The 24621-nt window shown below is 35.8% G+C and overlaps 1 protein-coding gene across 2 annotated transcripts in view; it reads right to left on the reverse strand.

Moving 5' to 3' along the window:
* The window catches only part of TBC1D22A (TBC1 domain family member 22A), a 156236-nt gene that overhangs the window by 45836 nt on the left and 85779 nt on the right, over positions 1 to 24621 (reverse strand). The window contains exon 11 of one of the 2 annotated variants that reach the window (XM_064656246.1): positions 23619 to 23746. The exons of the other annotated variant lie outside the window; for it this stretch is intronic. Within the exon in view, the coding sequence (XP_064512316.1) occupies positions 23619 to 23746 (128 nt within the window). The remainder of the gene's footprint in view (positions 1 to 23618; positions 23747 to 24621) is intronic. 2 annotated transcript variants of the gene reach the window in all.

A 24621-nucleotide genomic window follows, 5' to 3' on the forward strand; every position in this document is an offset into this window, starting at 1 on the left:
AAAACAATCAGACACAAAATATTTTGTTTCAAAAACGTTCAGCCAAACTAAATCACAGTAGAGCCTTCGACTTTATCTCAGTCATCTGCTTCATTTATAAGCAAAGAATGTTCCATGTACTGCAATAAATTCAAAGCCTTCAATCTGTCTCCTGTCATAAGAAAAACAAGAACATTGCAGTGCAAAAGATGGGAAAAACTGTGAATTTCTATTAATTCCTGAAGTGTCCAAACACCTTTTGATTCCAGACTAAAGCAGAATATCATGCCCAATTTCCTCAATTCTGATATTCAGAAATAGAGAACTAATACAGTCACAGTTTCAATTACTATTTAAAAATGAAGATTTCTCAGATCTTGGTAAACATTTATCACATAATTCTTAGCACTCTGAAGTAAAAATGGACACCACCATCTTCCCTCTAAGAAAGGAAAGCATAGCTAATTCAGAATTATTAACACATGCTCTCTTTCATTATTCACTCTAAGAAAGTATGGACATGCACAATTGCTAGTCCAACCTCCAGCAGTAATAGTATTCATCAGTAATCTTCTTGTGAGCCTTTACAATGGCCCTACTACTTGACTTCAATCAGCTGTAAAGCTCTTTTATTCTGTTATCACATCAGTGTGAGGGAATGAATGCCAAGGATTGAATGCCCTCCTAAAGGAGCGCAGTCATGCTGATAGAATAGCAATGAGCTTCATCTGACACTGCTCAACACGTTCTTTCACACTCTCACTCTGGCAGAGGAATGCATGCATGACAGAAATAAATATCTGTTGAGTGGGAATGCTAAGAAACATATCTACAGAATAATATACTAAATAGAGCATATCACAGTTTAATAAAAAGAGCTGGAAGTTGATAAAGAGGATGCAATTAATGGACAACTGGCAGCAGTCGTGTTCCATTTGTTAGAAGAAAAGGATGAGCAGAATAATTATTCTAGTAGTGAGGAAGATTCAGAATTTCAACATAGAACGACTCTTCTATTAACACTCAATTCTCCTTAAGCACTTTTTATTTTTGCTGATGCAGGGACCTAAGAATAGATTTGTCCCTGCTCATTTTAACAAAGTGAAGAAAACAAGAGGTCAGATCAAAAAATCATGATTGTTGCTATTTTAAGTAGAATCTATCTCCTCCCCATAGAGTTTAGTGTTGTGCACACTGTTTTAGCCAAAACAAGGGGTTTGGCCTGATACAAAATCTGTACAAGTATGTACAAGTATGCCCCCAGAATCTAGACTATCAACAAAGCTATCAGACAACTCAGGAAGGAAATTGAACAATCATTCATAACTTAACATTGCTTTTAGGATTAACTCAGAGTTTTTTACTTTTACTTGTGCCATTTCAAATACATCATCAACACTCCACCATGAAAGTAAGTTATGCTTTAGCAGGAAAAATAAAAAGTGCATTTTTCAAGCTCAAGTATACGGGTGGTTTTTCAGTAATAAATATATTATAAAATGCTTTCCAAAAATTTATATTTCAATAGCTAGTTATGATAAAGTCCATTTTCTGACCAGCTATGAAGCAGTGTTGCTCCTCCAGAAAGATTATTTCTACTAAATATTTTTAAAATATTTCAATCAAAACTTGTTTTCATCATATGGAAAAACATACATAACACATCTTGTGAATATCAAATACAGTGGCTGAAAGGAGGAAAGACATCAGAAAGTTTGGCAAAGAAAATGGTGCAATTAACCTAAGAAAAAATTCTTTTTTAGGACATTCTCTTTTACATCAATACTAGGCTGCAAGTCCATTAATTCTGTAAACCTTATACATCATAATCACAAAACCAGTGGGTTTATGCTTCTATTTCCTGACAGTCACTAAGACATTCTGATTTTCTCCCATCAGTTAAATGTTTATACTAAAAAGAAACAATTTTCCTTGTACGTGGCCTTATTTAAATTCCTGTGCTGCTCCATAAAGGATGAAGAGGAAGGAGGGTGCTGTAGACTGTGAAATGCCTTTGTGTTCAACCAGAAGCAGATCATTTCAATAGTGCACTACACTCCACAGTCCATTGTAGACTGAACAGGAATACAGTGAATCTCTCTGCTGTGAAGTATGCCAGCATCAACTCCAGCTTGGAGGAACAGGGGACGACACCTGTGCCTCTTCTCAGGAATAAGGTGTAGATGTGGCAAGTGAATGGGGCTTCTGAACACTGTTTTGAGAACATGAACTGACATCTCGGCGTAGTGGAGACGCAAAAAAACAATGAGTGACTCAACTGATCACGTTTTCTTGAGGAACTACACCGATCCAGTGACATAAACAGCAACTTTCCCAGTAGAAATGTGTTAAATACTTTCTCGCACCTCTCAATCATGCTTGTAAAAAGATCAAAACTCAGGATGGAGCTCTACAAAACACCTTCATCGGTGAAACCATATAGCTAAAACTGCATCTGCAGTGGTGCTAGACCTTAGTACACAGTATTTTGGTGACACCCTTTCCCAGTAATGTAAGGAGGAGAAGGCATCAACAGAAATCAGTTAACATTATTCCAAAGAACTGGGCTGCACCAAAGGTAGATTGTAACAAGACACTTGACTGACGAGCTAAAGACCTCTCAAGGTTGTTAACACACGTTTTTATACATTAATGGATTTATGGGCATCCGTTTCAGGATTAGGTATGAGATTAGGCTTGCTTTAGTACAGGTATGCACGCTTCCACATATGCTCGTCTTCACACTCCCAAGAACTCTTTCTAAATATGAAGAGTTTTCTGATTCAGGATTTATTTGCACTTCTGAAAACAATGAAGCAGAATAAGGGCAAGACGGAGAAAAAAAACTTACTGCATTGGTGAGTAAAAACATTTAATGAAGATTTACCTCTACAAAGTCTACTTTTCTACTGATACTAGCAGAATTTTTGGAAATGACACCAGGAAAAAATATTTATAGCAACAAGCTGATTAATCTGAAAAAAGCTAAGGTGATAAAATGCACAGAGTAGCTTAAATCATACAAATATGCACTCAAACAGATCTAAAAGAAAACAGATACTCAGTACATTTTAATACCAAAACGAGTAATTGCTAAATTCCTCATTAAAAAGTCCTTTGCAAGACTTATTTACTAGAATAAAAGTACCTGCAACATTACTCTGACTGTGCATAATTTTCTGTTAATTATCTACATTTAGCAATATGATGGAAAACCTAATAATGTGGTATTTAGTACTTATATAAAGGAACAAACTGGCAGAAAAACTAATTCAGAATGGTTTTAAATGATGCAAAAAGATAAAATAATTTCCTTAGCTTCCCTTGATTTTCCAAACAGTTATTTGAAGCATCAAAGCACGCTAACACAACTGTTTTATTTAGAAATCTTAAAAACAAGACAACACGTTTCTCCTACACTTTGTTCTCCCCACTCCATCCCTGCTCCCCTGCTGAAGGAATAACATTAGGCTTTGTCAGTGTTGTTAAACAATATAAATGTCTTGTAAGTAGTGGAAAGTTATCATGTTTAAAGTTAAAGAAATATTTATTTCCAAATATATGCATTCCTGGCATATAGAACTGATATTAATGTTTTGTGAAGAACAAAATGCTTCTGATATGAAGAATGTGGAACTAAATAAGATAAATAATGAAAAACTGGATTATTGGAAACACTGGATACCAAAATGGATGCTTCCCTGACATCAGGAAAAGGAAGCAGTAAAGACAGAAGGAGACGAACAAAAAGCAAGCCTTGTCTCTGTGAGCAATATTAACATGTGAAGGAAGCCACTTTGTACTTTAAGTTTATTAACACAAGAAGGTCTACCTATCACAATCCCATTAAAAATAAGAGTTTTTACAAATAATTGTTTAAAGGCTTTCTTGGCTTATGTAGAAGACAAAGATATACTTTTCCTATGATACAAATCAGATTTTATGTAAAATACTTGTATCAACTTTTTTCTTTACACTTCTCTTTTCTCATTTATTTGTCAGCAAATCAAGCAACCTGCTGAACTGGACTGAATGAAGAGGCCAGCTCTCCTCTCAGCTCTCTTCATATCTGGAGACCAAACAGGGAAGTTAAATTTTCCTTCTGTGTTATATTGCCAAGTGCTCAAACAAAATGTACATGGAAGGAAGAGCAGAAAATATATTTGAAAAATAAAGTGTGACACATTCAAGAATATTGCTTTTAAACAAAACAAATTTACACAGAAAACAAACGTACTGACATCTAACAAATCAACATGTTACTTTTTTCTATTTAAATACATAAATTAGTAGAAAAATTCATTATCGATATTGTAAGCTAAAAAAATTGTGAAGGAAGAAGTGCTGTCTAATTTTGCATGTTGACTTTGCATTTCTTAGACCCTAAATGAAAAATAAAACATTCCAACCACAATGTGGTCATGAAAAAACACAGTGTCCTTGTAGAAAAAAGACATTCTTCTATCACATGGAGTTTGTAAAAAATTGTTAAAAATAATATCTTCTTCAACCTTTCTAACCTAAACATCTTGTATTATGTGGAAAATATCCAAATGTTATCAACAGAGCTTCAGTGCCCCAGTATGGCTACTCTAAAAGAACCCAGGTTGAATACCTTGTGTTTGACAGCAAGGAAAAATTCAAGGAAGGGTAAGTTTTAGGTAACTTACTCCCATCCTCTGGCATCTTAGCACAGAGATATCTCAAACCAGATATTGGAATCTGCTTCAATTCCTAATGATAGATTTTTCTCCCACAAGTTTGCTCAGTCACTTTTTGCATCCCCATAACATTCAGGACCCACAGAGCGTTATGGTAAAGAAATCGACAATTAAACTGTGTGCTGTGTAAAGAACTGTCTTAGGTTTAGACCTGACACCTGTTTTTAAATGTGATTTTTCCCTATGTCACATGTACTTTGTACACCTGTGATGCATTATCCTCCCAACCTTTCTTCTTCCAGGCTAAGGAGTCTTCGAAGGAGCATTTTCACTCATTCTTGGCTTCCTCAACCCTGACCCTGCTCCATAGGAACACCACAGATTTATATAACAGCAATTTTAGGGTCTCTTTCATTCTCCATTCTAATATTTTCATAGAAGTATTATGACCTCCAGTCCTTGTTCCTAAGTGGCAATGCACAGCTCGTGGTTAAAGATTATGTAGCAAAACATGATTTCCTTTTTCTCCCCAGATCTTTCCACGACACTTGGCATTTACATGACTGGGAATTTCACGTGCCATTGTATCGCTGTTACTTCATCTCAGCTCTTTCTGCTTTTCTAGGTTCATAAGTTCAGTTCTACGGTTATTCTGAACATACTGTTACCAGCTGCAGGCTTTCCTATCCTGTTATTCACCTTCCTTTCCTGATCACTTGTGATGATACTAAATAATGACATGTTCAAAATTAAATATGTAACGTTTACATAATGCATGTACAAATAGCACACATAGGAAAAATACACAGACATCTGCAGTGCTTTCTGTTCCTCAACCTAAAAATTGTATTTTAATCTGAAAACTTTCTATTTTTGATACTACTCATTTGTTCAGATATGAAATAAAGGAAAATCTGTTTATTTCAACTTCATCTTCTGTGCATTTGAAAGTTAACTGAATGACCTTTTATATTTTTAATCAACAGAGTGAGCTCCTTCACAGTGAAAAAAGAATATTATTATATCAAAATATATCTTTCCACTAATACCTCCCAGAGGCTTGCAGTCTTCTCTGAATTGATAACTACTCAACAACTGTATTATGTCAAAATTGATAACAAAAAAAAAGGTTCACCAAAATATCCTGAAATGCATTTAGTTGTTTTTTTTTAAACCTTGTAATCTGCTCACCAACAGTAATATTTCTATGCAACTTATCTCCAATTTCAGAGTTTAATAATAAAGCACCACAACTATTAATGTTTCCTCTCTGCTCAGTCTCTGAAGTAATACAAGGCAACAGAAAGTAACGACAGAGTTAAAATAACAATGTATATCTGAAGTATACTAGGATAAAATGACACTTAGACATCTTTTTCTTTTATCTTTTAGTTTTTCCACTTCATTGAAATCCTCAATCCAGCTGCGATAATTTTTTTCAATGTAAGTAGATTTACCAATTAAAAATAAATCTAGTTACAGTTTCCTGAATTTTAATACCAAAAATATCTAACAAAAGATGACACCAGACTTGAGGACTTTCAGAAACACAGCAAGAAGACATTTTAAATACTCATAGTTCTGCTGTAGTTAATCTTTAAACATAACTATCTGAGACAATGTTATAAGTGCTGTTAGTATTTCTAGTTGCTTCCAGATGAAAAAGTTTTCTGAAATCCTTACCAAACTCCTCTAAAAAAAAAATCTCAGTTTTAGTCAGTGGGAAAAAAACATCACATCAAAATTAGAAATAAACCTCTTATGATGAATCTCTGTTTTAAAATATGTATTAATCTGCAGGTTAAAAGAACATCACACAGGAAGAGAACGTGGGCTTTGTATGAATCATTACTAATCAGCTATCCCCAAAAAGGAAAGTATCTTTGATTGAAATGCTATATTAAAAAGTCTAGAATCTATGTACTTTAGTTCTTTATAAAGTATCAGTATATTTTAATTACTGTTGATGAGCAATTGGCATAGGTTTTCCTGTTCATTACTCACAGTTGTGTATCAGCTTGACAGTTAAATCTTTGTAATATCCTCATTTCTAAATCTTTTGAGTGTGATCAATGCTTACCTTCTGCTAAGAAAATGGCATAAACCACAAATTCAAACGTTTAATGGATTTATGAAGAAGAATATTGTAAGAAGGACTATTTTGACAGTTTGATTAACACAATCAGTTTCAACAACATATGCCATCCTTAAAAATACAGGTACTGCAACTTCCTTAGTGGATTCTACTGCATTTAAATTGAAAAGCTTTCACAGTTTTCCAATGGTAATTTCCATGGAAAACAAACTGAAACACACTGAATGGCATTTGACGATGGCATTTATAAACACATACTTCTCACAAAAGTATAAGTCAAAAAGAAATGAAGCACAGCTACCTGTGTGTTTGCTTCTGAAGATGTAATTATATTTTAAAAATGTACATGAAATCTGTAACTACTTTGCATATAGGGAAAACAACATGACAATTTTTGAAATTGTTGAGCTAAACAGAAAAAGATTACTAAGACATAAATTGAAAAATTTATAAAAGGCAGGTCCTGCTTGACTAACCTGAGCTCTTTCTATGACAAGGTGACTTGTTGGGCTAGGTTCTGATTTATGGTTGCACAAATAAATGATGAATTTTATGTCGTATAATGATACCCAATGATTCTACCATGATACAGCAATGTCAGATCATCTAGATATATGTCAGCTTTTCTTAACCAAGCACAAATAGTCTGAAATGGATATTGTAGAAACGTGCACAGCTTCTACATTTTTTCAGCAGATGTTGAAGATGCACTGAGTAACCTTAGCTACAGACTAAGAGTAATTCAACAGTCTGTAGTGATCTCCGTATAATAAAGTGCCTACTTAATCCAGGACTATGTGAGATGGATCAAATAGGGTTATCTGAAAGCTTATGTTTGCATTTACCTTAGCAAGTAACTGAAGGCAATAGGAGATGATGGGAAGATCAAAGCAAGTTGGGCTGAGGTTTCTACAGGATATTGCCTATAAGCACTACAAGTACAAACCTGTGTAACTAGCTGCATGGCTATTAACACCACATTGTTCAAAAAAGCTAGAAGTTCTCATTTCCATGGTTGTAAAAATATATCTTTAAAACAACAGCTAAATGGTTCTAGAGAGAAAGAAACATTTTTAATTTCAAGGGGAAGAGGAAAAAAAAACGGAAAATATTAAAGCTGCAGTTAGAGGACTTGGAAACAAAGGCAGAAAGGTTGGTGAATTGTCAGTGATGATTAAGACAGTGGAGAAATAAAAGCTAGCCTGGGTGAAATTAAAGCATTATGAAGTTCCGCAAGTGGAATGAAATCACAGTAATCAACTAAATACAAGTGTACTTTATTAGTCTACTAAAAGGGCTGAAGTATCCTTAGTGTTATAATATTCAACCTTTCAAAATAATAGTAGCTAAATTCAGCACACTATAAACATCAGAGAAAAGGGTATTGTTCAACTTCAAATTACCAGTTTTGGAGGGTTCAACCAGAGGCACTTGAGAGAAAAAAAAAGTATGACTTTTTTTTAACTCATTTCACAAGTTACCTTCAAATTAAGTTCCCAAAGGCACTTTTTGCAACCTCTGTCAGCATACATGAATGAGAAACTTGTGCCATTGGCAAAACACAATTCAACTTCTATCTGATTGTATGAACTCTGTATTTCTCAAACATCAGGGTTAACACAAACTGAGAAAGCTATATAAGGCACATCATTCTTTTCTACAATAAACTCTTTTATTAAATAAAAATCAAGTACTATTTTTCCCTCTCTACTGTGGAAACACACAATTCCAGAATTTAACCCACATACCTCCAGCCTTAATAGAAATTTATCTTCCTTCAGTTACCACCAGTCATGGCTTTCAAAAACAAAGGCAGATGTGGAGTCACCATCTCTCAAAGATGTTTCCCACAACAGCTATTTTCACATGGTAAACTCTTTCATTGTTCACAAAGTCACAACAGTATCGCAGCACAGTAATGATGCTCAAGTTGTGACTCAGGGATTACCCTTAGTCTTGAGTGAGCATTTTAGAGAAACTTGATTTTTAGCTTCACTGTAAGATATTACTACCGTGTGGAACACTACTGAAGACAACTGAGTTGCCTGAAGTGAATCTTACCCACTGACTCCCATGTACAAGTTTGGTAACTGCTTTATTAAATACACAGTGAAAATGGATTATTGTAGCCAAAAAGTTGAATATAGAAATAAGTGTTCATAGATATATGTTTACAAATAGACAAATAGACTAGACAAAATTTAAAACAGAAGACAGACTTATCAAATTAATTCACTAATTTAAAATATGTGGGTATTATTAGCAATAACTGATTTGTATACTTAATCAGAATAACCAGTAGAACAATGACATATTTCACCAATTGTACTTTAATGTTATATACTCTGTTCAGAGATCTGAATAGTCAGGACAACTTACTTTGTGAACCAGTGCCCACCTAAAGATTCCTATGTTGAAATTTTTTGTTGTTTCAAAATTAATCTTAATAGTTAGAGGTGGCAAACATTCAGTGGAATAACGCTTATTAAAGACAGTTCAGAGGGCAGCTGAAATCAGATTTAATTTGAAAAGCACTGTCCATTTCTGATGCCACATTAGGCATCACTTTAGAGTCTCTTCATATTCACCTACATACTGCAGCATGTGTATCATTATTTCAGTTTCACACTATAATTAATCCCAACTAAGCACAGAACAGCCAAAATTTAGCACAGATTTATACACTTTGAAATAGTTGGGAGTTTTTTGATCAGTCATTCCCAAACTACTGCTGGGAGAAAAGAAACTAAATTGGGATAACCACATGAATACTTACGAATGAAAATGGCAAGAAAATGAAGGAACTGAATGATGGAAGATCTGAGTAATGACAGAAGAAGAAAATTAAGTATTCTGTGTGATTTAAAGGGATTCATATTATTCCTATTAGACAAAAGTTCAAAACAAGAATAAGAATTGAGCTTTTTGAAATTCTTTGAGAGGAAAGTACAGCATAGATTGTCTGGAAAATGTAAGAGAAAAATATGTTAAACAAAAAAATCCTATGCTGTATCTACTACAAAAAGTTACAAAATAAGAGAAGCAAGAGCTTTATTCAGGAAAAGAGGAATTCTTGGTATCAGTAATTGTCATCAGCTATCTAGGGAGAACTGTCATACAGATGCTCTGAAATGCATATCTTAAATAAGGAAGACAGGTCAGGGGGAAAAAAAAGTAGATATGCAAATCATCGGCACAAGCTGACAGTGAAGTTGTAAGAAAGTCTCAGATCACCCATGAATAGGATGGAGAAGGAAAAGTGAAAAAGAACCAAGAACCCCTGTGAGACTGGAAGAAAGGGCAGAACTGCTCTCAAAATAGACAGTCAAGGACAATGCAAGTGGCAGAGTAAAGCACAAAACTGTCATGTATCAGGAAAACAAGAAAGGCCAGAATATTAAAGAAGTAGTGATCACTACTAGGAGCTAAAGCTCTGGAGAGACAAAAGAAGATAAGATTCTTAATATTTCATGTAGTTCTAATGAAGTTATGCATTCCAGAAACAAACAGTAATTATATCAATTTCATAATCTCTCTACAAGTACCTATGCTACTACAAAGAAGCTATTTTTACTGGATTTTACTGGACTTGTTGAAACGTAGTTTGCCCTTTCTCCCCCCTCCCCGCCCCTCCAAGGTTGTGTCTGAATTTAGGTTTTATGTCTTATACAATGACAAAGACTTATAATTATCTTGAAAGCTAAACAGATTTTCTGTGCAGGCTGTGTTAGCTATGGATGCTTTAATAAATTCGAAACAAGGAACCAGAGAACTGTACAATGTTAGTACTTATTTACATTTGTTCAGGTTTTACAACAAGATATCAGAAAGAAAAGGAAAAAATCAAATGGAAGTCATGGTTTAGTTGTTAGCATTCACCTCTATGAACACCAATAACCAACTAACAGGAGGTTCAGAAAACAGAACTAAAGACTTTAAAATACTAAAGTAAAAAACTTGAAACTGTAGTGTAGCCTTAATGCAGTAATTTAGTCTTAATAATGTAATGTAGTAATGTAGTCTTAAGACATGTCAGTAAAGCTGATGAGAGGAAGGAGTAGCTCCATCCTGCATTGCAGGGGTGCCCTGCAATGTTCCTATTGTGCTCCAGCTCCTTCTCCTGGGAATTGTGACTTACACACTGACTCCACAGACCTGCTCACAACCTACACTGGGGAGTCCCCGCATCCATGACACAAACAGGAGCAAAACCAGAATGCAATAGTATTGTGTACACTAACTCTCATGTTTAAAGAACAGTAGGGGTATAAGAAGAAAACCCATAATCAGTAAGTTCCAAGAAGTTTCAGATAAGAAAGCTTGTAATGCAGTGTTCCCCTTGTTTCTTTCTTTTTTCTTTTCTTTTTTTTTTTTTTTTTAAGAGTACCTAAAGGCAGAAAAAGTGAAACAAGCAAGCATAACTTACACTGGATGAATTTTAACTGAACATCCTACAAAGACAGTGGCAATTATTTTACTATATTGTATTAAATAATGCTTACAATACATCTGATTTTTTTTCAGTAGTGGTTAAGATCTAATAACAACAATCTATTTTTAAAGTAGAAGGAAGCTTACTCTCCTTTCCTTACTATAAGAGAAATCCATGTGTTTGTAAAAGCCATGCAGCTGAGAGCAGTCAGTAGCTTGGATCTGAGCTGCTTCATGCATCGTCAAAGGTATTTTTTATCAACAGTGAACCAGTTTGCCATAAACAACTGCCCCAAAGACAAACTTACAGTTATCTATTACTACAGCCATCCTTTGGCTACAGAATTTTTATTGTGCACAGCTAAAATTAAGAAGTCTCTTTGACTTTTGCATACTAGTTTTAGATTACTGTATTGGCAGTTCATAATGAAATTTAATAACTGAAAATAAACAGCATATTACACAGACAGTAGAGCAATATTCTTAATATAAAACAGGAATAACTGAAGTAAAACACGTTACAACATTTAGAATACTGTATGTAAAGAATGACCTACTTTTCAGAAGCACTGGTTTATGCAGATCCGTGTGACAAAGACTATAGAAGTAACAGAATTAAATTCCAATAGAGTCATATCTGGTAGTGATACTTTGGAAGATGGTCATTCAGAGGACTCAAGTCCTGAGAGAATACCTACTCAATCAACAGAAAGCATGGAGTACCATTTTCAGAGAACAACCATACACTCAAGAGCAGTTGAAACAACAGTCAAAGGAGATTGAAATCTGACACTAACCTAGCCTACTTCACTAAACATCTGGGATAACCATAAAGCACATTAACAAAGCAAAAGTGTACAAAGCTTTTTCAATGAGGTTTTAGTATTTCTTTCTTATACTAAGTATATTTCTCCCTTTAATGCCATTTTATTAACAAAGTACCCTGAACATAAAATCAATTAATCTAGAAAGTGACGTCCTATTTGCATAAGGAGCACTAACGTTTCCTCATTGAAGAGCCATCAAAGAAACTCTTTTTTTAGAGGAATAGGAAAATAAATTTGTAAATAAATCAAATAATAAGTTTAATGAACATGTGGAGTAATTTATTTGTTATCTAACAGAAAGTCATTTAATGCCACATTGAACTCAATAAAATCACAGAATCACAGAATAGGTAAGGTTGGAAGAGACCACAGTGGGTCACCTGGTCCAACTGCTCTCCACAAGGAGGGTCATCCGAGAGCACACAGCACAGGATTGCATCCAGAAGGTTCTTGAATTTCTCCAGTGAGGGAGACTCCACAACCTCCCTGGGCAATCTGTTCCAGCGTGTGCTCACCCACATAGTAAAGAAGTTCTTCCTCATGTTCAGGTGGAACTTCCTGTGCATCAGTTTCTGCCCATTACCTCTTTTCCTATTGCTTTGCAATACTGAGAAAAGCCTGGCTCCATCCACTGGTACCTTCCTTTCCAATACTTGTAGACATTGATGAGGTCCCCTCTCAGTTGTCTCTTCTCAAGGCTGAACAGGCCCAGCTCCCTCAGCTTTTCTTCCTAAGAGAGATGCTCCAGACTCTTAATCATTTTCATAGCCCCCCACTGGACCTGCTCCAGGAGCTCCACGTGTCTTGTACTGAGAAGCCCAGAACTGGACACAGCACTCCAGGTGCAGCCTCACTAGGGCTGAGAAGATGGGCAGGATCACCTCCCTCAACCTGCTGGCAATGTTCTTCCTAATGCAGCCCAGCATACCATTGGTCTTCTTGGCCACAAGGACACTGGACACGGACAACTTGTTGTCCACCAGGACCCCCAGGTCCTGCTCCACAAAGCTGCTTTCCAGCAGGTCAGCCCCCAGCCTGTCCTGGTACATAAATGTCTTGTATTTGAATGGTGCTGGGTAACACTTCACCTCTACACCAGCATTCTTGCTCTGACAATTAGCTGATTTGCCTATAATGTGAGGCAGTTGGGCCAAATTCTTTTGTTCGCATCTCCACATCAAGAGGAGATGTGGCTATGCAAAATCCTCTCCACGTATGCAGACTTCCTCCAGAATGGAAAAAGGAAATAAACCATGTACAAAGACAGCTTTATGAAAAATTTCCTAACAATGGAGTTCCATAGCTGCTTTAGGAAAAATAAGCTTAGGCTCACCACCTTCCATGTACTTAGGTGATTTCATTTACGCCACCATAAAGAGTTACACACTCATATAAGGAGACAGATCATTAAACTCACCTAGATGAAAATTTACCCAACAGAAAATTATATCATCTGAAAGCAACAGTGAAATTACTACAAAGATGGACAGTTCAGCAAGCCAGGAAACCTCTGACAGCTCACTCATCAGAAGGACATTCACCTTTGCCATTCTAGATGATTCAGCACATTGTGGGGCAGGAAAGCATGAGATCAGTGTAAGGAAAGTTGTAGTAATGAACAACAGCATACGTGGAAGCAAAGGCAAAAAATGTGTTAGTGATTGCTTCAATTAGATGTCTCAAGTACAAAATGAGGACAAATACCTTTCAAACACATGCAAGAAAACCCTTTTTAAAAAGTATGTGATATATTCTCAGTTCCTCACTTCCCAGTCTGCATAGGCAAAACAGAAGTGAAGCAGCTACTCTTAATACACACTCATTTAACTTATGTCTAACATAAATCACTTAAGTTGGAAAGGACCTCCCAAGATCCTAATAATCTGCTGAAGAAGAGTCACCTAGACAGGGTTGTCTACAACCATGTCCAGCTGGCATCTGAATATCTCCAAGGATGGAAACCCCATAAATTAGGCAACCTATGGCAGTGTTTGATGACCTTCACAGGACAAAAGTGTTTTGTTGTGTTCACATAGAATTCTATGTGTTTCAATTTGTGCCCACTATTTCTTGTCCTCTCACCGGGCACTGCTGAGAACTTTTAAAAATACAAACATAATCCAGAGACTAAGGGAATACATGGGGAATAGAGATACTAATTTTAAAAATACCTTTGAAATTACAGAAAAGTGTTAGGGAAGTCTGATGTGTATCCAAAAGATGCACAAAATTAAAGAGCATATGGATGTGAGAAAGGTAATCTTCCTTTCTGTCTTCTTGTATAGCAACACAATTCTCTTTCAGACTTCGGTCTTTAAGAACAATATCAATTTTAATAAAGCCTTACTCTAGAAACACCGACTACATTGAAGTAGCTAACGAGCAAAACAAACTATTTTCTAGACTGTATCTAGCATTCTACTAGCATCCTACATTCATTCATCAAGACCCTGATCAGTAAAGCACTTGAGAGTACATGCTTAAATAACGAAATTCATGGGTTGCTCTATGGAAGTCAATGAGATCATTCACATTCTTTAAGCTAAGCATAAGAGAAGTACTTTCATCCTCTCTGCATTCACAATCAACTTCCATTTAATCACAGAAAAATTAACATCTATTTGAACAGTACTGGAAGCTGCCTTTAAGAACTTGAACCTAGAAAAACCTACAGGCTTTCCTATGCATATCACTGACTTTTGGTTTTGTATGGTTTTTGCATGTCTAAATACCTTCCTCCTAGGAGAGCATGGGTACACAATTTTTTCCTTCTTTCATTTTCCACAGCGAATCTTTCCTGATGTCAATGAATGCTACTAAAGAAAACGAGACAAAAACTGGCAATACATGAACATATTTGGAATCCACACTTACTTATATCAAAACAGTTGATCTAGTGATAAAGAATGTCATGTCATTAAAAGCCTTTTAGAATATTATGAAAGGAATTTTAACTCACTTTTCACAGAAACTCAGAGAGCTTCCATTTTGAGACAAAGACTTCTAAATTTAAGTGTCTACAAGCATGTTGTGTACTTAAGCTACACAGGTAATAAAGATGTAGTGAGTATGTTCAATGCAGCCTAAAAAGGGATTCAGCTGACCAGCCACTCTAAACGATCAATCTCATAAATCACTCTAAATCTCTCTCTAGGCTCCTCTGTGTTTATTTATCAGGTGAAGCTTAGATACCTAACACAGTAATGAACACACACAAACTTACAGTAAGACACCTATGGTTTTGCATTTTTATCTCAAACTGAACCCCACCCTGGTAAGCCCCCAAATAGGACGGCCAGAGACTAGGAACTTGAACTAGTCCTAGATATGTCAGACCTCTAAATACAGAAATTCCCATGGATTGGCAAGAAATATGCAAACCCATTCAAAGGCATGCATTTGTGCTAGATAACAATTTCAACTTTTACGGGGAGTCATATTTAAGCATCTCACAGAGGCAGCTACAGTCAGTTTTATAATTGCTAGTGTAAGTGCTAGTGTAACTGCAGATCACAGTTTGGAATCTGAATGGGAATACTATACTGCTCTGTCCAAGAACGTGGTCCAGTGCAAAATCAGAACCCCCTTAGTCTGCTTTCACTAAGAATTTGGGAACCCTGTCTCTCCATAAGAAACTACAAAATAAATAGGAACAACTAACAAACTAGACTTAGATGATCAACAAAAGAGTACAAATAGTACATACACATCATTATAATTCTACAAATACCATTTGGCTTTTTTCTGTTCTAGGAGAAAACCTCAGATTGATATTCATATATCAATGTGAATGAGTGTATTTTAGTGTCACACCGAAAAGGTGAATTATTCCTTAAGAAACTTGGGTTTTCTCCATTGTGCACATAATCCTTAGGCATGTTAAAGACTCTACATAAAGTTATATATATATATATATATATATATATATATACAGTTAAAAGATAAAGCAGTGTGGTTCTTTTTTGGACTAACACTCTTACCTTCTTTTCTTTGAGTTTTCCATTATTCCAGATTGCAGTTAGCACAGAATAAACAATAAGAGGTCATTGACTTCAGTGCTATACCACTGAAATATAATTGCCTGCCACAATAAATTCCTAATGAGCACAACTCTTGCCAGTGGAAGGTTGCCCAGGCAACAAAGTTATCTCGGAAGGTAACTATCCATGTGGTAGAAGGTGATGACAGTGAGTTTCCTGACAAAGATTTGAAGCGTATAAAAACTTTTCAATTGCTCAAGTTGAATGGAAGCTTTATGTAGCAGGAGTGTATTGACACAAGAGAAAACACTTGCTGAATACAAAAGGATCAAGAATCTTCCAAAGGAATGCAGAGTTAGAATAAGGATGTTATATTAAAACAAGAACATGTTTAGATTGCCAATGTTGCAATCTTTTCACAACTTCCTATGGTTTCAAATAACTAAATTTGATTTAAATCATACTTTTACATTTACTTCTAAAGAGAACAATACGAAAAGGTGTTCTTGAATTACAATGAAAGAAGGCAAGATCCAAGGCTGGGCTCAGTAGACAGTAGGATGGCAAATTCCAGCTCCCAGGAAAGAAGCTAAAAAAAATTCCCAAGAGAAAACAAGAGGTGGCAGAATCAAAGGGAGAGGCGTGACCTGAGTACAGGCTCCAGAGGATGCTGCTGCTTTTTAATCCAGGAGCTGGTTTCTCTTATAGTATATGGCAGGTGGACAAGAAGTGTCACTACCAAGCGATACAGTATTTTTAACTTTATTTCCTAAGAAAATGGGATGAAGTTCAATAAAGCCAAGTGCCGGGTCCTGCACTTTGGCCACAACAACCCCATGCACGCTACAGGCTGGGGACAGAGTGGCTGGAGAGCAGCCAGGCAGAAAGGGACCTGGGGGTACTAATTGACAGGAAGCTCAACATGAGCCAACAGTGTGCCCAGGTGGCCAAGAAGGCCAATGGGATCTTGTCCTGTATCAAAAATAGTGTGGCCAGCAGGAGCAGGGAAGTGATCCTTCCCCTGTACTCTGCGTTGGTGAGGCCACACCTTGAGTATTGTGTTCAGTTCTGGGCCCCTCAGTTCAGAAAGGATATTGAGGTGCTGGAGCGGGTCCAGAGAAGAGCAACAAGGCTGGTGAAGGGACTGGAGCATAAGTCCTATAGGGAGAGGCTGAGGGAGCTGGGGTTGTTTAGCCTGGAGAAGAGGAGGCTCAGAGGTGACCTCATCACCGTCTATAACTACCTAAAGGGAAGTTCTGGCCAGGTGGGGGTTGGTCTCTTCTCTCAGGCACTCAGCAATAGGACAAGGGGGCACGGGCTTAAGCTGTGCCAGGGGAAATTTAAGTTGGATATCAGGAGAAAATTCTTTACAGAGAGAGTGATCAGGCATTGGAATGGGCTGCCCAGAGAGGTGGTGGATTCACCATCCCTGGAGATTTTTAAACGCAGATTGGACGTGGCACTGAGTGCCATGATCTAGTAAATGGACTGGATTTGGACCAAGGGTTGGACTCGATGATCTCAGAGGTCTTTTCCAACCCAATCGATTCTATGATTCTATGATTCTATGAAAATCAAACTTTTATGTTCACATTTTACATCTGTCAGGAAAGGTTATATCCCGCTATGTCTGCCTCCTCTACTCCCCCACATTTAACCTACTGGCCAGTTTCAGTCAAAATGACAAATGCCTAGAAATCTGAAGGACATGATCCTACCCACGTGTTAGTAATTGGATATTAAATATTCAGACATCCAGACACTTCTAACAAGGTCACTAAGCAAGATTCTAAAAGTAAGTTATTGTCAAACAAGAGAGAAAGTGTCCATGAATTAAAAGGACAAAATTAACAGAATAGGATCCGTGTTGCTCACTAGAATACCAGGTGGTCTTGAAAAAGATTAGTTTGGTAGAGAGGCAAAATTATTCAGGATAGCTTTTACTGGTAAAAAATAAAGTTGGCCGCAAAAAAGTTACAGAAAGTTGTTGTGTCACTGAACCATGAAATGGCAAACGAAATTCAGTCTGGATATACACATAGAGGTAAAAACATTGATAGATATATAATAAATCTTGCAACTAGCAGAAGATGGGAGGGTATATACCTTCCCCATTCTTCTGTTCTCACTCTAAATGTTTGGTTTTGTCCACTTAACCTAACCTAGTTCAAGGACCTTTATGGTCCAAACCACGCTTTCTATTAAAAAAACCCAAAAAAACCAGACCACTGGAACAGTGAGAGCTCTTAGGCTCTCTATATTCCTGGCCATGGAAAATTAAATCTGCTTTCAGTAGGTGTATTTTGAGTCTCTTGTCTCAGATGGCTTAAGGTTTTGATTGAGACCAGAGCAGTAATAATGTCTTTCTTTTATAGATTCTACAGTGTCTGTTGAGAAATGCACTCCAGTTTCAACTTTAATTGATTTTTTTTTTTTTAAATGAGTACTAAACACAAGACAACTACTGGAAAACAGATTTAAATCATCCTCATGTTCAGGGAATGAAAATTTCTGACTGAGTCTATATAAAAAAATAGAAACATAGGACAAAAACTATAACTGCATTTTTGCACACTTCTTAAATTCCAATGACTCATGACCAGACAAAAATGATTATTCTGTATAATATTTTTTCCCCCTCTTTATCTCTTTCTTTTTGTTTGGGGTGGGGGAAGGGGGAGCAAGAGGTAGTGGTGTTAATTTCTGTAACCAAACTTTTATTTTAATAGTTCCTTGAAGTTGCACATCTACTTTTCCATCTGGATAAACAGAAACCCTTGCTTCTGCAGTTTTTTATAAGCTTCAATAAGATTTATGGGTTCTCAGCACTTCTGGAAGATAGTACCAATATTATTTATTGAAAAATATTATTTTTAAAAAATTATATATTAGAATGTAAAATTAGATTTTAAACAAAATCCACTTGATCAAAAGCTAGTAATGAGCTACATAAATGATACCAACAAATAAATGAGAAACAAGTATGTCTGTTACCATACCGGCCAGTAGAGTATATGAGGTCCAACATGAGTTTCATGACAATAAAAATGAATACTAAGAAAGAGGAAAAGAAGGAGAGAAAGAAGGAAAGGAACATAAATGGCTGGTCAATTACATGTGATAATACTTGTTCTAACTGAGAAAAAAAAGGAATAATGTTTATCGTGGAGAAACAAAGCATAAGTCTCCTGGATTAAGAAGAAACAATAAATTTCAAGGAGGAAAAAAATATTTTTCTGAACCCATCTGCAGGAGTTCAGGAGGAAAGATATAAGCCAGCAGGCTCCACCAGCAATGGGTGCTCCCTATTGAAGTGTGTCTAATGTATGCAATCTGAAAAATGTACTATCTACCAAAAAGGAAACTCTTCCTAGGAAAGATGGCAAATAAGGACATCATTCTGATCTAACACTAGGGTTGCAATCATAGCTGTTCTCTCTCATCCTCTCTCCCTTGCACTGGCTGTGGTACTCAGCAGCCTCCTCACTTTGCTAATCTGAAGAAAAGCAACAGATACTGCCAAGGAGCTGAGGGGAACAGGAACTAGAGAAAAACCTATTTCAGCAGTGAGACAGTAAATCAACTCACCAGTACTGTCAAATTCTGTCAGTGTTATTATTTGCTTTTTCCTATACCTTTTCTAAATCTTTGTAACTGCTTTGCATTTTACATCGTACGATTATATAAATATGCTTTAATTTGCACTTATTTTACATGGTAAGCCTTAAGGTATCTTGGTAACACTAAAGTTTTCCTCACACAAGAACAAGGCAAAGCTGCAAAGCAGGACAGCAGGGCCCTGTAAACAGTACCTACCTCATTGCCTGGTTTTGTGTATCCAACAAGTCTGAGTGTGTGACTCATGGCAGCTATATCAGCCTACTTACTGGTGAGCTGGCAATACAGCAGTCAGCTAAACAGCACTAAACAAAAAGACTTCATGGTATGTGAAAATATTATGCTGTAAATTTTAACTCTAAACAGCAACACAGCATACGATACCACATATTTAGAACTGAAAACTAATACAGATAGTTGCTACTTTTTTTCATTTTCCATGTTCTTTTTTTTTTCCTCAGCAAGTTTTTAGCTATGGAACCTGTGTCAGTGTCTCTTCTGAAAATTTAGTACTACTGATAGAGTGAGTTACACAGAGAAATCACTGCACGGAGGTCAGCACAAAAAGGTAATTTATGTAAGAACATTAGATCAGAAGGAAAACACTTTAATGAAAAAATACATGCACTTCATTCTACAGGAAAAGTAAATAAAATGAAGTACTTATATGCCTATGAAAATGCTTATCCTATTGAAAACACCAGTCAGCATAACGCCACGTTATCTTGTATCAGGATGATTTGATGGCATTGTTAGAGACTTCCTTCCAGCTGCAAACTGTCTACAAATCAAATGTAGTTTTGAACTCAATATTAAAGCAGTTTAAAAATACTGATAGTTAAAACTGAACACTATTCTGCTCTAAGTATTGGTATACAACCACTGACATTCAAGTGCTGTAGTGCCATTTCCAGTCAAAAATGAAAAGCTCAGAATGGATGCCACCACTGCAATGGCATTGCTTTCTCCCCCCCAGCACAGGAGTACATAGCTACATAAACACAGTGGATCTCAAAAGTGCCTGAAGGGCAACACACATTTTAAGAAATAAAGAAAAATGAAAACTTGATGCAAACGTCAATAAAATGTCTTAGTCTGAAGCAAGGATACTTTTGAGGCTTTGATGGCCAACATTTAAAATATTTATTTAGAGTAGGACAGTGTAGAGGCTGAGCATTGAGACATCTCCACCTTTTCTAATACAGTATGTTGAATCTTAAGTTAGAAGCTCACAGAAGTCAGTCTCATATAGCAAAGTAATCTTTAAAATAGTGTCAAAACACCCTTCTGGCAAGGAACAAATATAAAACTAACTTGCATTTTGTAAGTCCATAGAAATATGTTAAACACTTACATCTCATGAATAATTCAGCTGTCATGCTACTTCATTTTACCAATCCTTTATGTCAAAAAGGATGCTAAAATATAAGATAAAAAGATAAGATATAATAAAAGATAAAACTGAGGTCCTACATTACACTATTTTGTTTTGTGGAATCTTTCACACTTGACAAAGCTAAAGGTATTTCTGTTTACAATGGTTGAAGAATATCAGGGAGTAAAAGTCAGTACATGCACATACTGAGTAGGCACTGAAAGAGCAGATGGCAAAAATGTGTAAATCTAAGCAGAACCACCATGTTTCCTTACTTTAGGACACAACGTAGCAAAAGCAAGCCTGATAACAGGATCATCAGCATTTGAGTACAGTGAGACAAGCAGTTCAGCATCTATCCAGGCCCTTACAATTATTAGTATGATTGTTCCATCAGTATCTGGAAAGCGAATTTTTTTTTTTTTAAATAAGATCCCCTATTAGATTTCTTGCCTTTACTCATTTTACATCGATCTTTCAAATCCAACAACACAGGTTCATCCATAGCTAGACCCTCTGAAAAACTTCTTTAAAATATATCTTTAAACAATCTTTTGGTCTATATTAGGCTTTACAGTTAAGAATACAAATCAGATGATACAATCAACTGAACAAACTCCATCTCTAAAGAGTTTTGCATTCAGAAAGCAGCACTGTTGATACAGTTGCAAATTATTAAGTAAGAAATCACATGCAGTGGAATGGCTTAGTGACAAGTTATTTGTGTAAAAATCTATAATGCTTTACACTTCAGCAAAAACTTTTCCCAAATTTTACTGGCTCTTTCTTGCAGGTTAACTGCATTTATTATCCATCTTATCAGGGTGATAAGATCCATATTATAGGTTGATAATAAGTTTAGTATCAGCACAATTGAAACCTAATTAGTAATTTGAGGAATTGCTTGAGATTGTTCAGAAAAAAGGTTGGTAATAGAGGTGTCTACATTAAGATATTCTTAGTGGTTTTAAATACACTATTAGACAAGAAATGCATACACTACAGTCTACTAAATAATGAAACCTAGAAAACAGCACAGATCTGCTGCACCTGCTGAGTCAAAACACAGAATTATTCCTTAAGCTTGTTTAATATACAAATAGTCCCACTCTAGGTGTAAGAATTCCATTTAGATATTTAGGTATAAGAAACCTTCATTTAAAAGATACACTTGGAAATCCCATGTAAATATTTAAGTATTAAGCTTTTAAATACTCCAGAGAACTACTGCCATATAGCAGAATTTGTTAAAAGTCATAATTAAATCATCAGAAAAACCTGTTATTGATAAAGATCCCATTGAAGTGTACCTTGGGAGGTGCCTACGGACCAGCAACGAGAAAGGGTTCCCTTCAGCATGGCAATAGTGTGCGAAATTAGCCACAGATCCGGTTTTCAAAGGAAGTTTCTCAAGTTATCATAGAATCATAACTCACAGATGAGCTCAAAGTGAAGCTTTGGCAAAAACATCTTTTTTTGGGCACTTATGGCTGGTTAGCTGGATTAAGGAAGTGCTCTTACACGATTTTAACACACAGATAAAGCTAATGATCAAGTATTAAGTAATAGCATGTAAAAAACCTTCAAGACTCAGAAATAGTCCAGCAACAGCGACAAAATTATTCAAAAGGAGATAAACTAGCTACAGTGAAACATTTAAATAGTTCGATCTTTTGATTTATCAGAAAAGTCTTATACAGAATAAATATTTTCCAGTGGAATGAAATGCCAGGTAATAACAGATATTCCAGTGAATAACAGATACTATAATGAGACAAAGGAGGCAAAAGGACCCCAGATGGAAGCAACAGCCATTAAAGTGTATGAAACTAAATAGACATTACTACATAATGAACAGATATAAAGACACTGATATTTAAAGATGTTACATCTCTTTATGAGACAAATTATGAGTTAGCCTCATGTTTATTAACTAATTCAGTTGAAAATCCTTATGGAATTTAAAATCTTTTTACTTTTTTCTTGTGTTTTTTTCCATTAACTTCAACAACAAAGTTGGTAGATAAGAATATATAGTTCAAACACATAGTTAGAAATTGCAACCAGAAGCTACTGGAACATGGAGTAATAGAACTAAGAACAGATTAACAGTTTTTCTCCAATATCAACTCTTTCTCTTGACAGTCAGGAAAGAAATTATTGAGGAAAAATAATTACTGCAACCGGAGGTCAGTAATATAAAGAGTTTTGTCTGGACAAACAATAGAAGACAAGAAGACATGACAATGGGATGGATGTTGAAAACTGAAGACTGAAAGCTAGTATTGGATTGAGTAGTTAAACAGATGGGCAATAAGAAGCCTGGCACTCACAGTCGATGGAGGGCATTGATTAAGCACAATTCAATGTTTTGCTTCTCTGAAGAGACAAAAGGGAATATTGACATTAACTCTGAGTCAGTGTTCATTTTAGTACTATAAACTATCATGACATCAAGTGCTTGGTTTTGAAGGGCAAGAAGACTGAAGACATCATATGTTTCTCAGTAGTAGCGATCATTAAAGGCTTCTTCTCTTATTGCGATGATTTTCAGATGACATTATTGCAAATGTTCAAGAAAAACCACTCACAAAGACACTGGGATGTCCAAAACACATTACCAGAGTTATGGAGGTTTAAAAAAGTACTTACTTGGTATGTGTCCCATAACCTGATGGTACACCGCAAAGGAACTTCTCTCATCAGCAAGTTATTCATCCAACGGAAAGCAAATTGCAAGTATTTCACCTCATGCTGATCCAAGTGCCTATGAACTTGTTCTGAAGACAGAATAAACAGGTATTTTACTGCAACTTCTCTGAAGTCTTAAGTATTAAATGCACTGTCTAAAACAATAAAATACTCCTCCAACCTCAAGGAAATAAAATGTGGTGGTGCATGCAAGTTCTTGCAACTGAATGAAAATACTCAAAATATAAACTAGTTAACCATTACACTGGACTGATTTTTCTGCCTCTAGATGGCTGGTCTGAGTTGCACTATCTTAAGAAAACATTAATGTCAGAGCTTACAATATATTCCAAAAATATATACTGTGAAATGATTAGGTACATATATCCTCATTAATTTCTTAGGCTACAAATTATTTGAGGCAAGACTACAAGAGACAAGGTGGCCTCCTAAAACAATGGCCTCCAAAAATAAAGTGTTGGTAATAAAAAGACAATATTAAATTAAGAAGTCAAAGAAATATAAGGAAAGAATATATAAAGGTTGCCTTCACTTGAGACCAAAAAAAAAAAAAAAAGTGAGATTAATGTGTAGGAAATATAGTGAGAAAACCAATTTGTAGCTTAAATAATTTCTTAGTATAACAAATAAATGCAAATAAAGCCAGTACAAATCAATGGTTTCTAAAACAGTACTTATAAACACCATGTTTATTGTAGCACATTTACTATTTGAAAGCTGTAATAATCACTTGCATGGGTTATTGCTAGAGCTAATAGAACTAATCTACTACATGGCTTGTCTATATTTAGCAGAATTTTCTTCAAAAAGGATCCCAGACATTCTTTTAACAGGTTTTAGTTAACAAGCTCACGTATGACACTAGCATGGTCATACTTATGTGGTGTAAATGACAAATACTGCGGAAATGCTAACGTCTTGTTTTGGACAAATTTATGACAAG

Source organism: Pseudopipra pipra, chromosome 5 (genome assembly GCF_036250125.1).
Source record: "Pseudopipra pipra isolate bDixPip1 chromosome 5, bDixPip1.hap1, whole genome shotgun sequence".
Classification (NCBI taxonomy): Eukaryota; Metazoa; Chordata; class Aves; order Passeriformes; family Pipridae; genus Pseudopipra; species Pseudopipra pipra.